Source organism: Copadichromis virginalis, linkage group LG1, assembly GCF_057382275.1.
Source record: "Copadichromis virginalis isolate Kocher_CV1m ecotype Utaka linkage group LG1, C_Virginalis_male_GT1.1, whole genome shotgun sequence".
NCBI lineage: Eukaryota > Metazoa > Chordata > Actinopteri > Cichliformes > Cichlidae > Copadichromis > Copadichromis virginalis.
Window position 1 is genome coordinate 24405002 of NC_140618.1, and position 13274 is coordinate 24418275.

The following is a 13274-nucleotide window of genomic DNA, read 5'->3' on the forward strand; positions in this document are numbered from 1 at the left end:
CCAGTGATCCATCGCCATCACCCTGTCAGAAAATAAAACCGTACTACAAAAATATCTAACGCTTCTTTCCCCTTATGACACCCCCCCCCCTCCCTCCACCACCACCACCACCTCACTCCTGGTGACACGTGTGTGTTTCTGTATTTAGCTTTATTTAGCTGCGTGTTATCTGGGATTATTTTGTGTGGATTGTTAGTGGTTCCCCGCTTATTCCAGCCACACACAGCACCTGTCTTTCCCAGATACTAATATCTGGCCTACACCTATTCTGGTTCACGGTCACGGTCATAGCAACTTGCCAAACAACATACACATTTAATGGGTTGTAGATACACACCAAAAACATTAAGGTTGTCGGGCAGTGGCCTTGGTTTGCTGAGCGTGTTATAAATCATAGCAGGAGAAGAGATGAAGTTCCCTCTCTGGGTCAGACTGTTGGTGGTCTGTTATGATATTTAAAGAAAACAGAGTGTTGCTGTCACGGGGAGAGGTCACGTAATGTAATTCAATACTTGGCTGTCAGCTTCTACACCACTTTCAGAAAACAGCATTATGTCTCTTCATAACTTGGTTAATCAGTATGCCTAAATTGACTTATAAACAAATTTTTATTATGTGAGCTGGGGTGACTGAGTGGCAGTCATGCTCTGACCCTAGTCTGACATCTGATCTTGACAGTGTGGGGCTGCTCAGGAGGGGGTCATGACAAATTCTCAGTGGGTGACAGACACCTAAATGCTCTTCAGGGAAATTAATTTACTCAGTAGCTCTTAGTAAAGCCCCTTTTGTCAATGTAAGACCCAGTGTTTGTCAAGAGTTTCTATAGCAACACAGAGTCACAGCTAATTCAGAGCTCAGTCAACCCTTATTCATTTCCTGCACTCCTGTTTAAAATCAGTGTCACAGACATTTGGCTGGCCGGGTAGATATGTAAAACCAGTACACTTCAGCATCAGAGCTTTACATCCGGAGATATTTTAGTCAAAGAGTTATTATAAGTTGCCACAAAATTGATTAAATATTAATAAAAAATTATCTAGAGAGGCTTTTGGTTCATGAGATGGAAATATTAATGGGCCGAGCCGTTTTCCAGGTTGGATTGTAGAGAGTGGTTAATACAGTACTCTGTTTCAGGAGGAGACACAAATCCCTTTGGGGGCAGCTGGAAGGGCATCCAGTGTAAAAATCTGCCACAACAAACATGCAGAGCTACCAGCTGTGGAAATCCTGTAATGAACAGACAGCAGCTGAAAGCTGTTTTTATTGTAAAGAGTTTTTTTTATGTATTTCCTTGTTGCTAGTTGCAGGTACTAAAATAACAAATATGGTAAGAGAAGCTTCTCATTTAAAAATGGCCCCAGATTTATTGTCAGACATCATGTTTTCATAATATATGCTGGGTGGTTGTGGATGATAGAGCTGGTGGAGTGGGTCGTCCACTATTAACAGGACTGGTTGTTGGTTTCATCTGCAAAGTCTCTACAGCTTCAAATATCCGTGGAGGGTGAATTTAAGATTGCTACTCATGGCAGGTGAGATACAAAGTAAAAATGTTTGGGTTAAGATAACTCTTTCTGACACACTAACATTCAATGTACATTTTCCTGTCACCTGTCAATCCACTGGACACACTAGGAATCTATGTAACGCCATCCTTTTGGCCTGGACGTGCGTTTATCTCAATATAACTGCACATAGATTAAAGATAAATCTGGTAAGATTGCTTATGAATTGAATTAACTGATATTTGAATACCCCTGCTCTATTATTACCTTTAAAGCTCATGGAAATACGAAGATGGTGGGTCCATTAGCACTGTAAATTGATGTTACTGCGATTTGGTTTGATCCATCGATCCACAGAACTTCTTTTGCGTATCAGTTAAGTTTTGTGACTCAGTGCTACTATCTTCACTGATAACTTTGAGTATTAGTAAGGTAATCAGTATTTTTTTTAATATATCTGTGAGGCTGTACTGAATGTAATGCTTTAATAGCTATGCAAATAGTTTATGATTGATCAAAATATGGAGAAAACTATCACTTTAAACCACACGAACACAGTTTTACTCAAGTTGTCTAAAATCTGTAGTAAATCTATGGAAACTGCTAAATACAGCAAGGAAGTTATTTGGTGCTGGGAGATAGAAGAATCCAGTACTGTATTTGCAAAAAAGTATTTGCCCCCTTCCCAATTCCTTATTATTTTGCATTGTGAGGTAGTCTGACTGGAGCGTCAGTGAAGGTGGTAGGTAGGGAGACTCATCAGACATTTGTGTTCCCAGAGATGAGTAATTTATTTAGAGTGACCTCCATGTGAAACTTTAGAGAACTCCCCCAAATTAACTTAATTAACAAAACTCAAAAGCACATGGATTTGGTAACACAACTCTACTCTCTTCCCTCATCTGAATCAAGCAAAGGTTGACTATCAATTTCCCTTCAATCAGTCTAGCGTACCACTAGCTCAAGCTGAGGAATTTTAAACTTAACACAAATGACTGAGAATTACATAAAGCTCCCCACTCTTCTGATTAACACATTTACACAACTAAATGGCTCTACATATGAAAACATATTCAACAAATCCCTTTGTATCCCGAAACAAACAAGAAGTAAAAGAAACCCCTTCTCTTGGTTTCACCTGCTGATGTCATGTCTGACATCAGCAGTACTTTAAAATCAGGAAATGCTGGGCAGGCCTTTCTCCACACCTGACCTACATGAAGACTGAAAACAAAAAACAGTGTAAGTATGCACAAATGACTTAATTTTCAACATAGTAAAATATAAAGCTACAAGAACTTGAGTATTTTCTTTGATTTGCTAAATGTTTGTTTTGCCAGCATCAGTATGCTTACACAAACAAACCCGGGATAGTATGTGCAGCAATGTTACTTTGACAATAGCAAATCATAGCAAATAAATATAGAAAGAGAATAATGTGCAAAAAGTCAATAATTCTGGGACAAGTGGAGAGTCTTGCTCATCCACATGCATATTTAGTCACAGTTGTATGTTTCAGATCATCAAACAAATGTTCATAATTAACAAAGATAACCTGAGTAAATACAAAATGCAGCTTTTAAATAATGATTTCTTTTATTAAGAAAAAATGTATCTAAACCTACAAGGCCCTGTATTTAAAAAAAAAATCAAATTGAAAAAGTAAAACTCACAAAGCATTTTATAAAATATCATCATACCAACAGGTGGCAGTTTGATGGTCAGCTTTGCTGCTTCAGGACCTGGATGAGTCACCATAACTGATTAAACTAGAATGCCTATAAAAAATATTCATAATTCTTCAATGGTTCACCCTTTTATTGCTTTAATAAAGGAAAACATGGTCGATATAATTAGTCTGTTTTTTGACAAAAAATGTGCTAAAAAGGCCTATTGCATGTCAAAGTGAAAACAGAGGTTTTCAAACTAATATAAATTATTTAAAGATATACGTAGTTGAGTGGAAAAATCTTGTTGGACATGCAACTGGCTGAGGCTGTGAAAGCTGTATGGGAGTGCAACAAAGAGAAAGGCACTGCTGAAAAAAGCTTCTATTACAGTTTTTGCCCGTTGCTTGAACACATTTGGCAAAACGTCGCTCATTGTGCCAAAACTCTAAACACAAGTAAACACGACACAACACTGGGAAATATACCATACACATCTGTGCCAAAATGAAACTCCACTCCCAAAACCTAAACTCTGCTGTCAAAACCTAACATTCCTCTGTCAAAATGTAACTCTGTTGACAAAATGACACATACTTGCATCATATGCAAACACTTACAGATCAGGGGGAACACACTAGTCTTCTTTACATAAAACACTGCAGTCCTTGATTTCCATTGTGTATTCAGAAGGCACATTTACAGGAGACACATTTCCAAACAACCAAAAACGCAAATAGACCTACTCAATAGTGTACATCGCAGTACCATGAATTCAGATGAAGCAAAAAAAAAAAAAAACACAACACAATAATACTGCAATAGAAAAAACACTATACTGTAAACACAAAAAACCATGACAAGTGTGCATAAGTGGGCTCATGGATCCCGCCGTCTGTTGGGGTCTGGCCACAGGACCTCATCAACATCGCAAGCTATGTCCTCTCCCGCTAGGCACCGGGGAAAATACCCTCTTGCATGCCGAAACCATTCATGGATCGCTGTCACCTCAATGTCGCCGCAGGCCTGTTCCATTGCCTGCAGAAGAGGCATGCGGGCATGTGGTTGGCGGTCATATACTCGCCATCTCCAAGCCGAAAAAAATTCCTCAATAGGGTTTAAAAATGGTGAGTAAGGGGGCAAGTATACCACTTCAAATTGATTGTGGTCGGTGAACCAGGCCTGGACCAGAGCAGCCCGATGGAAACTGACATTATCCCATATCACCACAAACCTGGGCTGATCTGGTCTGTTCTGTACAACTATGTTATGGAGAGCATCTAGAAATGTGAGTATGTGTTGGCTATTGTATGGACCTAGCATTGCATGATGGTGCAGAAGTCCTCGAAGGCATATGGCGGCACATAATGTGATGTTTCCCCCGCGCTGCCCTGGGACGTGCACAATTGCCCTGTGGCCAATCACATTACGACCCCGTCGTCTTGTTTTGCTCAGGTCGAATCCAGCTTCATCAATGAAAATGTATTCATGAGGCTGTGCAGCTCCATCCATGGCCATGATCCTCTGAAAAAAAGGGGAACATGTCACTGTACTACAGTGCTACACATACAGCACCCTCACCCCATCACACAGGTACCTGTGTAGCTCTCAGAATAGATCCATGTGGTACTGATATGGTACATATTCAGCTGCTACTGGACTTCACCAATACTCTATTGTAAATGTAAGGGACAGTTACACGTACCCGTACATATTCAGCTCGAAGTCCTTTGACCCTGTCACTGTTCCTCTCAAATGGGACTCTGTAGAGCTGCTTCATGGTGATGCTGTGTTTACCCAAGATGCGTCTGATGGTGGTGATGCTCACATGGTCTATGTTGCTGAACACTTGCCTGTCTGCAAGTATTGTCCGTCGTAGCTGGTGGAGACGGATGGCATTGTCTGCCCTCACTAGGTCCACAACGGCAAGTTCCTGCTGTTGTGTGAACAGGCGTTGCCGTCCACCCCCAGAAGGTCTTCGGGTCATTCTGGAGGAATACAACCACATATTGTCATCGGTTTGCTTATTTTTCATACAGTACTTTACTGTATGTACTGTGTCATCCACTGTACAACACTGTACTTCAATATGAGGAATCAGCCACTTTGGCTGCAAAAGGAGCATTAGCACCCCGTACACTTGATATGGTAATGTGATATACTGTAGAACAGTGCTATGGAACCATCTGAGTAGAGCAGAAGGTATGGAGGTGAAGACAGACCTGTTTTCTAGTCGGAATGTTCGTATTATAGATGCCACTGTGAAGCGGCTTAGATGTGGGTGGACTCTCTGCCCAGCTTCCCTCATAGTCAGGCCATGGTTGATGACATGGTCCACCAAAGTTGCTCTTATTTCATCGGAAATATGGGTCCGTGCATGGCCTCTTCGGCCTCCTCCTCCTCTTCCTCCTCCTCCTCTACCTCTTCCTCTACCTCTTCCTCTTCCTCTTCCTCTTGCTCTCCCTCCATCCATGCTTGCGAAGTTCTTGAAATGGCTACGCTGAGGGCTTTTTGTAGTTGGCTAATTGGTGTTCAGTTTTGCAAGTAAGTGCCTTCAGGTGTATATTTGAGTGGTTGCAATTACCCGATGTGTTTTGTATTTTGGATACATGTGTTTTCCAAATGGCACCCTGAAATTTCATTTTTGAACGAAGTGTCTTATGTATGAAATAGAGTGTAGTATGCAGGACCATGTGTGTTGCATAAAGGAGTAAGTGTGTTGCATAATTGCAACCAGAGTGCAAAGCAGCACTTTTGTTTAAGGTATGGGTACATGTGTTTGGGGTATGGTAACAAAAGCTTCAAGTTGTGTTACTTTAGTCTAAGCATGGGTTTATAGTGTTCAAGCAACGAGCAAAAACTGTAAATCTCACCTGGAATTCTCCCAAAGGTTTGTGTGAGACTCCAACATTGATTGGAAAAAGGTTCTTTGGTCTGATGAGACAAAAACTAAACAGTATGTTTGGCAGAAACATACATGCATACATTCATTTATATTTATATATTTCCCAGGTCTGACAGGGATAGGCCGATGTGATCATCCCTCTGTCATTTTCTCTGGATTGTCTCCAAAAACATCACAGGCCCTGTGCCAGTTTCATCCCTGCCGCATCTGCTATCTGCTGCGACTCCCACAAACAACAACCACTGACACGTTCAAGTCAGAGGGGTCAGTCATGCACCCAGGATCATCACAAGTTTCCAAGATTCCAACCTCCCCATGTCCACTGAGTCAAAAATAGGCTCAGTTAGCCTTTTATAAATCTGAGTGTGTCTATAAAAAGCATTTGGCTGACCAGAAACCTCGGCTGAAGCGACATAACCCTATCTTTAGCTTTATTTATGTCCTGGTGTTGACAGCGCCACTTGCAAAGCTTTCCAGTCACTGTTCAATAGGTCACATGTGTGCTGGGACCCAGGTCTGATGTTGGAAAGCACCGCCGAGGGTAATCAGAAAGCCCACGGCACTGGGCAGCCTGCATCCCTTACAGAAACAAGCCGCCTAACAGCTGCTGAGTTAACGGCTTGATGATTCTTGGCCTCAGATTCTTTCCATCTACTTAGTGTTTATGGAGCTCTCTTCTGATGACAGATAAGCATGTCCACTATTGTGAATTGAGGATTGGCACGTTTACAACGGTCACACGACAAGAACAATTGTAAAAATAGAAAGCCCCATTAACCGTGGCTTTATTATACTGCAGTAAGTCAATTATATTTTGCTGAATGCCTTTTGGTTATACCCGGATCTTGGCGTTTTGAAAGTCATCTGATACAGAGCCTCAAAAAGCACCCGGGATCATTACAAACATATTTATAAAAATAATGAAAAGATATAACACAGATCAAAACAGACTGCAAATTGCCAACAGGTTAGATGAGCCACTCAATGTATTTCACCATCTGTGTGTGTGTGTGTGTGTGTGTGTGTGTGTGTGTGTGTGTGTGTGTGTGTGTGTGTGTGTGTGTGTGTGTGTGTGTGTGTGTGTGTGTGTGTGTGTGTGTGTGCGCCTGTAGGATGTATCTGTAGGAAATATGATTATGAGTGCTTTTAGAAGTCCTTGGTCAATTCATCAAATAGTAAAAGCTATAAGAATATGGAACTCTGGGTTAAAGAAGTTAATATTTCAACTAACTTCCTGGGATAAAAACATGTCATTAAGACACATCTATATGTATGGAAATGAATAAAGTAACAGGTCAAACATCAGTGCAACACAGTATTTAAATGTAAAGGAATAAAATTGTGATCTAGCAATCTTAGCTGTGACAGTACAGTTTAGACTACATCTGCTAAAAGTCAGACTCTTTCAGGACATCGGTCAGTCCTGTGCACTTCACATTAAAAGAGAGGAACAAAGTGTCTTCAAGATTTCCAGTGGAAAAAACAGAGCATCTTACTACTCCACTCCAGTCTTTTCTCTTCTTTCTCTCCTTCTAACTCATCTCTCGTGTTTTATCAAGAATAGTTCAGAGCAAGTTTGCCCACACAAAGACAGTAGGTCTCATCCCACTCAAGCTTCAGTTCATGACTGATGGCCACATTCGCTGTGAACAAAGATGGTGTAGGTGGACAGTGTGTATGTGTGTCTGCATCCATGTCTGCATCTCCGAGATTGTGCCACTGTTATGCCAGCGTCTTAGACCTTTCAAATGTTAGGGCAGCAATGTGAGTGTCTTTTGCTCTTCTTGTGTCTCTTATTAAATAATTATTTCAACCGTGGAGCAAATAAGCTGACATTATTTCTATATATAAAATGCCTTATTGCCTTGCATCTATCTATGTTGAGTCTGAGGAGAGCAATCATGTAAATGTCTGTGCCAAGAAGGAGATGTGTCAGTGCTTGTAGATGATATGTGTGGGATGAGTGAGTCTGAGAGGAATGAATGATTGGAACATTTTCATGAAATTATTTTTGCTGCTGTTTTTGGCTGCTGTCACTTATTGAGAGTAAATTTCAATAAGTGAATAAGTAAATCTGTGGATGTTACTGTTCAGATATAAAACACACAAAATTATGTGTAATTCTTTTTTATGTCAGGATCACTCCCTCATTAGAGTTAACTGGAAATCTCAAATTTTACCTCAAGTTGATCTGTTTTTTTTTTTTTGTATGGCAGGAATATCCAGGAGAGTAAATAAATTGTATCGCTGATAAATAGTAGCAATATTTTGATGACTATTTCAATCATTTAATTGATTATAAATAATATGTAATAATACTCTATTGTATATATTAAATCTATAGTATACATTAAATTTTTTACTAAAGTACATCACATTTAGGAATACAAGTCAAGGGGGCTATTGAAGCAGTAATATAGTATAATTTATATTATATATTGAGTATTGCACTACAATATCTGTGTTATGCAGAATAGTGCCAGTAACTATCTATTATTGACAAAGCAAGTTGTAATATAATTAAATTACATACACTGATGCGTATGTATAAATGATAAAATGCAAATAAAAGTACACATATATATTTTAGATTGAGAACTTTAACTTCGTGAGTGAACATTAGGCATAAAGTTTGCAGAAACATACACGTCGGAACATTGGAAAAACCAAACAACAGGCAGGACAGCACAGTGCTGCAGTGGTTAGCACTGTTACCTCACAAGAAGAAGCTCCACTGGCCAGCCGGCACCTTTCTGTGTGCACTTAGTTATTAGTCTGTGAGCATGTTCTCACTGTGCCTCTGTAGGATCTTTTTGAGTATTCTGGCTTCCTCCCCAAAGATATGTGTGTCAGTTTAATTTGTCATTTTAAGTTGTAGGTATGGGTGCGCTGTCTGTGTCCGGCAACTACCGGCAAACCTGTGCAGAGCATACCCCATCTTTCACCCTGTAGCAGGGATATGGCTCCAGCCCCTCCTCCTTGACCCTAAATTGGACAAATCATTACGACTGATGAAAAAACAAGGGCCAGATTTATGGATATTGCTGTATTTGAAAGACTTAAAAAAGACCATGGAAAGAAAGCTATCGAGGGCTTTTCTTGATTTCTTTTTTTCAGACTCACTAACTGACCTACAATATTAAAACGATTCTTCTCAAGTTTATTCAGTCTTACTTTATTTTTGAAGAAAACTTTCACTCTTTGCTCTTTAGTTGCAGAGCACATTTTATACTGTGACTCCACTTAAAAGTCTTACATACAGTAATAGCTTACAAAGAATTAATACATTATCTGTTTATCTGCTGTTATGAAGTCTGATGAGCGGTGTTTGGTTTAATTACTTAAAATAGAATCCTTCTGGTATATAATTATATTTTCTTGGTGAATAGATTATACATGATATACATTTAAAAAAAAGACTCAGTTGCTGCCCGAGTACGCACCAGTAAGCCAAACAGTTGAACTCAGTGGCATATTACCTCACTACAAAGAACACAGTGATCTCATCCTGCTGTTGTAAACACTCACTTGTGCTTTAATCTGGGGCTGAAAATAACCCCAGCATGCACATTTTCTAAACATTTGCTAGAAAGTACCAGCTGTTTAAGGAAATTTTTAGATACTCCTTAAATATGAACACAAATATTGGGGCTTCCGGTTGAAAAACACAAGAGTGTAGGGAAGTCTAAAAATATGCAGCTCACTGCTTGTGGTCTTTTTGTTTTTTGAGTTTATAGATTTGCAGAATATTAGAAGTTTTAACCTTCAATCATTTGGATATTTATAATTCTACACACAGAATACATGTATGGAGGACATGATCACATATTTTTGATTTCATTTGTTAGTGATGTTTGTTTACCTATTTTAACACTAGTTACAATCCTGCTGCTAAATGCATAATATGCTAGTAAGCCAGCAAATGAATATACAAGAAAAAAATAACAGTGACGAAATAAAGTGAAACAAATCAGACTGCTTCAACAAGCCAGGCACAACCAGCAAATCTACAGTTTCTTTACTGCAGAGCTCCTCTACAGGTTTTCAAACTCAAGCCCACAGGCAACACTTACACCGTCTGTGCTATTGATTCTGTATTGCTCATGTGTGTGTTCCAGCTGCTTCTTGAAAAAGACTGATGATTTTCAGCTTCCTGCCTTGATAAACTAAAATGTAAGAGTGATTGCAGTCTGAAATGCCATAAATAGCAGGAGTGACGCACACGCTCTGTCAAATGTCTGTTTCATGTGACAAGCAACTTAAATTATTTTCCTGTTCAGAACATCAAATTATCGTATGAATGGATAAAAGAAAACAGAGCCCAGTACTATGACCTTCCTCCTTTAGGGCCTTTTTTTTGGTAAACATTTCAATCCTCATTTAAAAGAAAAAACAAAACACTATTCTGAGGTTACAACACTGACAACATTATGCTATTACGCAGTATTAAAAGCCCAGGCGACCTTGCTGAAGTAAAAGTGTAAACATTTTAGAAAATGTAAGACAACAATTTAAATCTCCAGTGTCCACTTTACAGTTTACTACTCAAATACGAAGAGAGCACTCGAGCAACTATTTGATTTTTAGTGTGATTTTCAATTTACCTTCAGTAATTTCTACTGAGGCAGCACGGTGGCACGGTGGTTAGCGCTGTTGCCTCACAGCAAGAAGGTCCTGAGTTCAATTCCACCATCAGGCCGGGGTCTTTCTGTGTGGAGTTTGCATGTTCTCCCCGTGTCTGCGTGGGTTCCCTCCGGGTACTCCGGCTTCCTCCCACCGTCCAAAGACATGCAGCTTGTGGGGATAGGTTAATTGGATAATCCAAATTGCCACTAGGTGTGAATGTGCGAGTGAATGTGAGTGTGAGTGGTTGTCTGTCCCTGTGTGTTGGCCCTGCGACAGATTGGCGACCTGTCCAGGGTGTACCCTGCCTTTCGCCCTATGACAGCTGGGATAGGCTCCAGTGCCCCCCGCGACCCTGAAAAGGATAAGCGCAAGTGAATGGATGGATGGATAATTTCTACTGTTTCTACTGACCAACAACATATCTATCAGGAAAGGTTTTCACCTTTATGGTTATATTACTTATTATACATATAACTGAGTGCTGTAAAATTATAGGAGATGCTAAACAGCAATGTACTGGCTTGGCAGTGTTGTGATGGCCATTTTGGTTGTTTTGTGTCTCAGCTTTGATGATTGCTGTTGTTGCTCTGTGTGGTAAAGAGCAATGTTAAGTTTAGCTAGCAATGAGCCATCATGACCAAAAATGACCAAAAATCACTTTCAAGCACTTCAGAATGAAAAGTTAATTTGGAGAATACAGCATCATTCCCACAAAGAATCCCAAACACAAAAAACAGAATTCAGGACACATGCATGCAGACTGAATCAGCATTTCCCATTCATTGTGGAAATGGTGCTTTTAAAGATAGTGAGATACTGATCTACAGTAGTTAGAGTAGAACGATAAAGGGTTTAAACAGAGAAGAAGATTAAAATCAAGTTATTAAAATAACATTAATACAAAAAATTAAAAACTACTAAGAAAAAAAGCTGCTGACAACACCACTTCTTAAAAATCCTTTTTCTATGGTTAAAAAACCCTGTTTATGCAACTTAGTGTAAATAAACCATCTATTAACATCCTGAAGCTGGCAAATGTAGCTGCTGGAATTACTATAATTTAAGAGGGAAAGTGGTTATAGCAAAAATCCCGGGGGTTGAATCCTGTTAGGCAGTATCTGCATAGTGTTAACTGCTATTGACTTCACTGTAAATAAAACACACTGAACTTTTACTTTCCTAGTCCAACATTTGAGTCCAGCCTTGCTATCAGCTGTGACATCTTTGTTGTAAGGTGAATGTAATTTATCCAGTTTTATACCACTAAAGTACCACCAACATCCGATCCTTCATATCAAGTTATGACACTGTCATATACTGGGTTGCCTGTGTTCAGCGGGTGGGCGTTGCGTAGGTTGCCATAAATGGCAACAAATGTGCAAAAGGTGGGGTTACATCGCCTTTCAGTTCTGCCTTGAATTTGTAAATGGAAAATGAAGCAAGAAGTGCTCCATGTGCAAATTATAGTCTCATGGAAGACAGTCCCATTGTTTAGATACAAAGTAACCAGTTAAATATGTATCATAGAAAAAAATGCAATGTTTCCATCCAAGCTGTTGTAAAGAAAAAAAGTGACAGAAAATAAACACTGAATTCTTTCATAACTACAGTACTTAAGTAATTGTATTTATTTGCATTCCACCACTGCATGAGCAGAGCTGTAACAAACAGGATTAAGAGTTTCTCACGCTGCCCAGTGACAGTGTTATGTGAAACAACACAGCCTTGCAACCTCTTACAATCACAGGTCGTCTCCACTCACCCCAGTTTTAAAGGCGAAGGCTGGAACATGCAGTCCTGTTCGTTAAAGTGCCACAGTGAGTCCCAAAGCTCTGCCAAAGCAGCTGTTAAAGTGGGGTTACCATAAAAGTGGACAGCTGGAGCCCATCGGTCACAGTGATGTGCCGTAACACACCAATGATTGTGTTGCTGTTATGCAGCACAATTCTTGTCAGTGAATCAATTCCCTGTCCAAATGGAAAACCTCTAACCTTTCTCAACTCCCCCTTAATTGCAGGCAGTTTATATTGGTCAAACATAATTAGCTGAAAGTGCACAGAGATGCTGACACAACTGGCTGCAAGTTTATTCCCACACTCTGCAGACCATTTATTGTCACATTTATTGAAGTCATTTTGCAGGGAGAAAGTCAGTGTTTTTGACATTTTGGAGTTTCCATTAGAACAGTGCCAACAGGATGCAGATGTTGAACATTCTCCTTTTTCCAGATTGGTGGAAGTTTTTTCTATTCCAGAGGTATTTAAAAGGAAGAGTGCAATGCAGTCAGTGGTGTCAATGATTAAAAAATAAAGAAGGCAAAAGTGTTACCCTCCAGGTGAAATGCAATCATACTGCAATCAAAATTCAAATGAGCACATTATAGGAGTAGGATCTCCATACTTCAGCGGTGTGTGACGGTATCATGAATCACTCGGATAAACATGAACTGGTCTCTTTTTCCACAGCCTCTGAGTATAGGCTTTTAATACTCTAAGTTGTTTTATTATGTATGTTGTATTCTTGTACAGCACTTTGGTCAACGCTCCTGTTGTAATTAAATGTGCTATATAA

At 39.7% G+C, this 13274-nt stretch overlaps 1 protein-coding gene across 1 annotated transcript; it reads right to left on the minus strand.

The window, feature by feature from the left end:
• Positions 1 to 2681: 2681 nt before the first annotated feature.
• On the minus strand, positions 2682 to 5382 carry LOC146718804 (uncharacterized). The gene is made up of 3 exons (XM_085465084.1): positions 4878 to 5382; positions 4181 to 4696; positions 2682 to 2729 (listed from the first exon to the last, which is right to left on the minus strand). The coding sequence occupies exons 1-3, from the start codon at positions 5295 to 5297 to the stop codon at positions 2682 to 2684; spliced, it is 984 nt and encodes a 327-aa protein (XP_085321210.1). The 5' UTR covers positions 5298 to 5382.
• Between the last annotated feature and the right edge of the window lie 7892 nt (positions 5383 to 13274).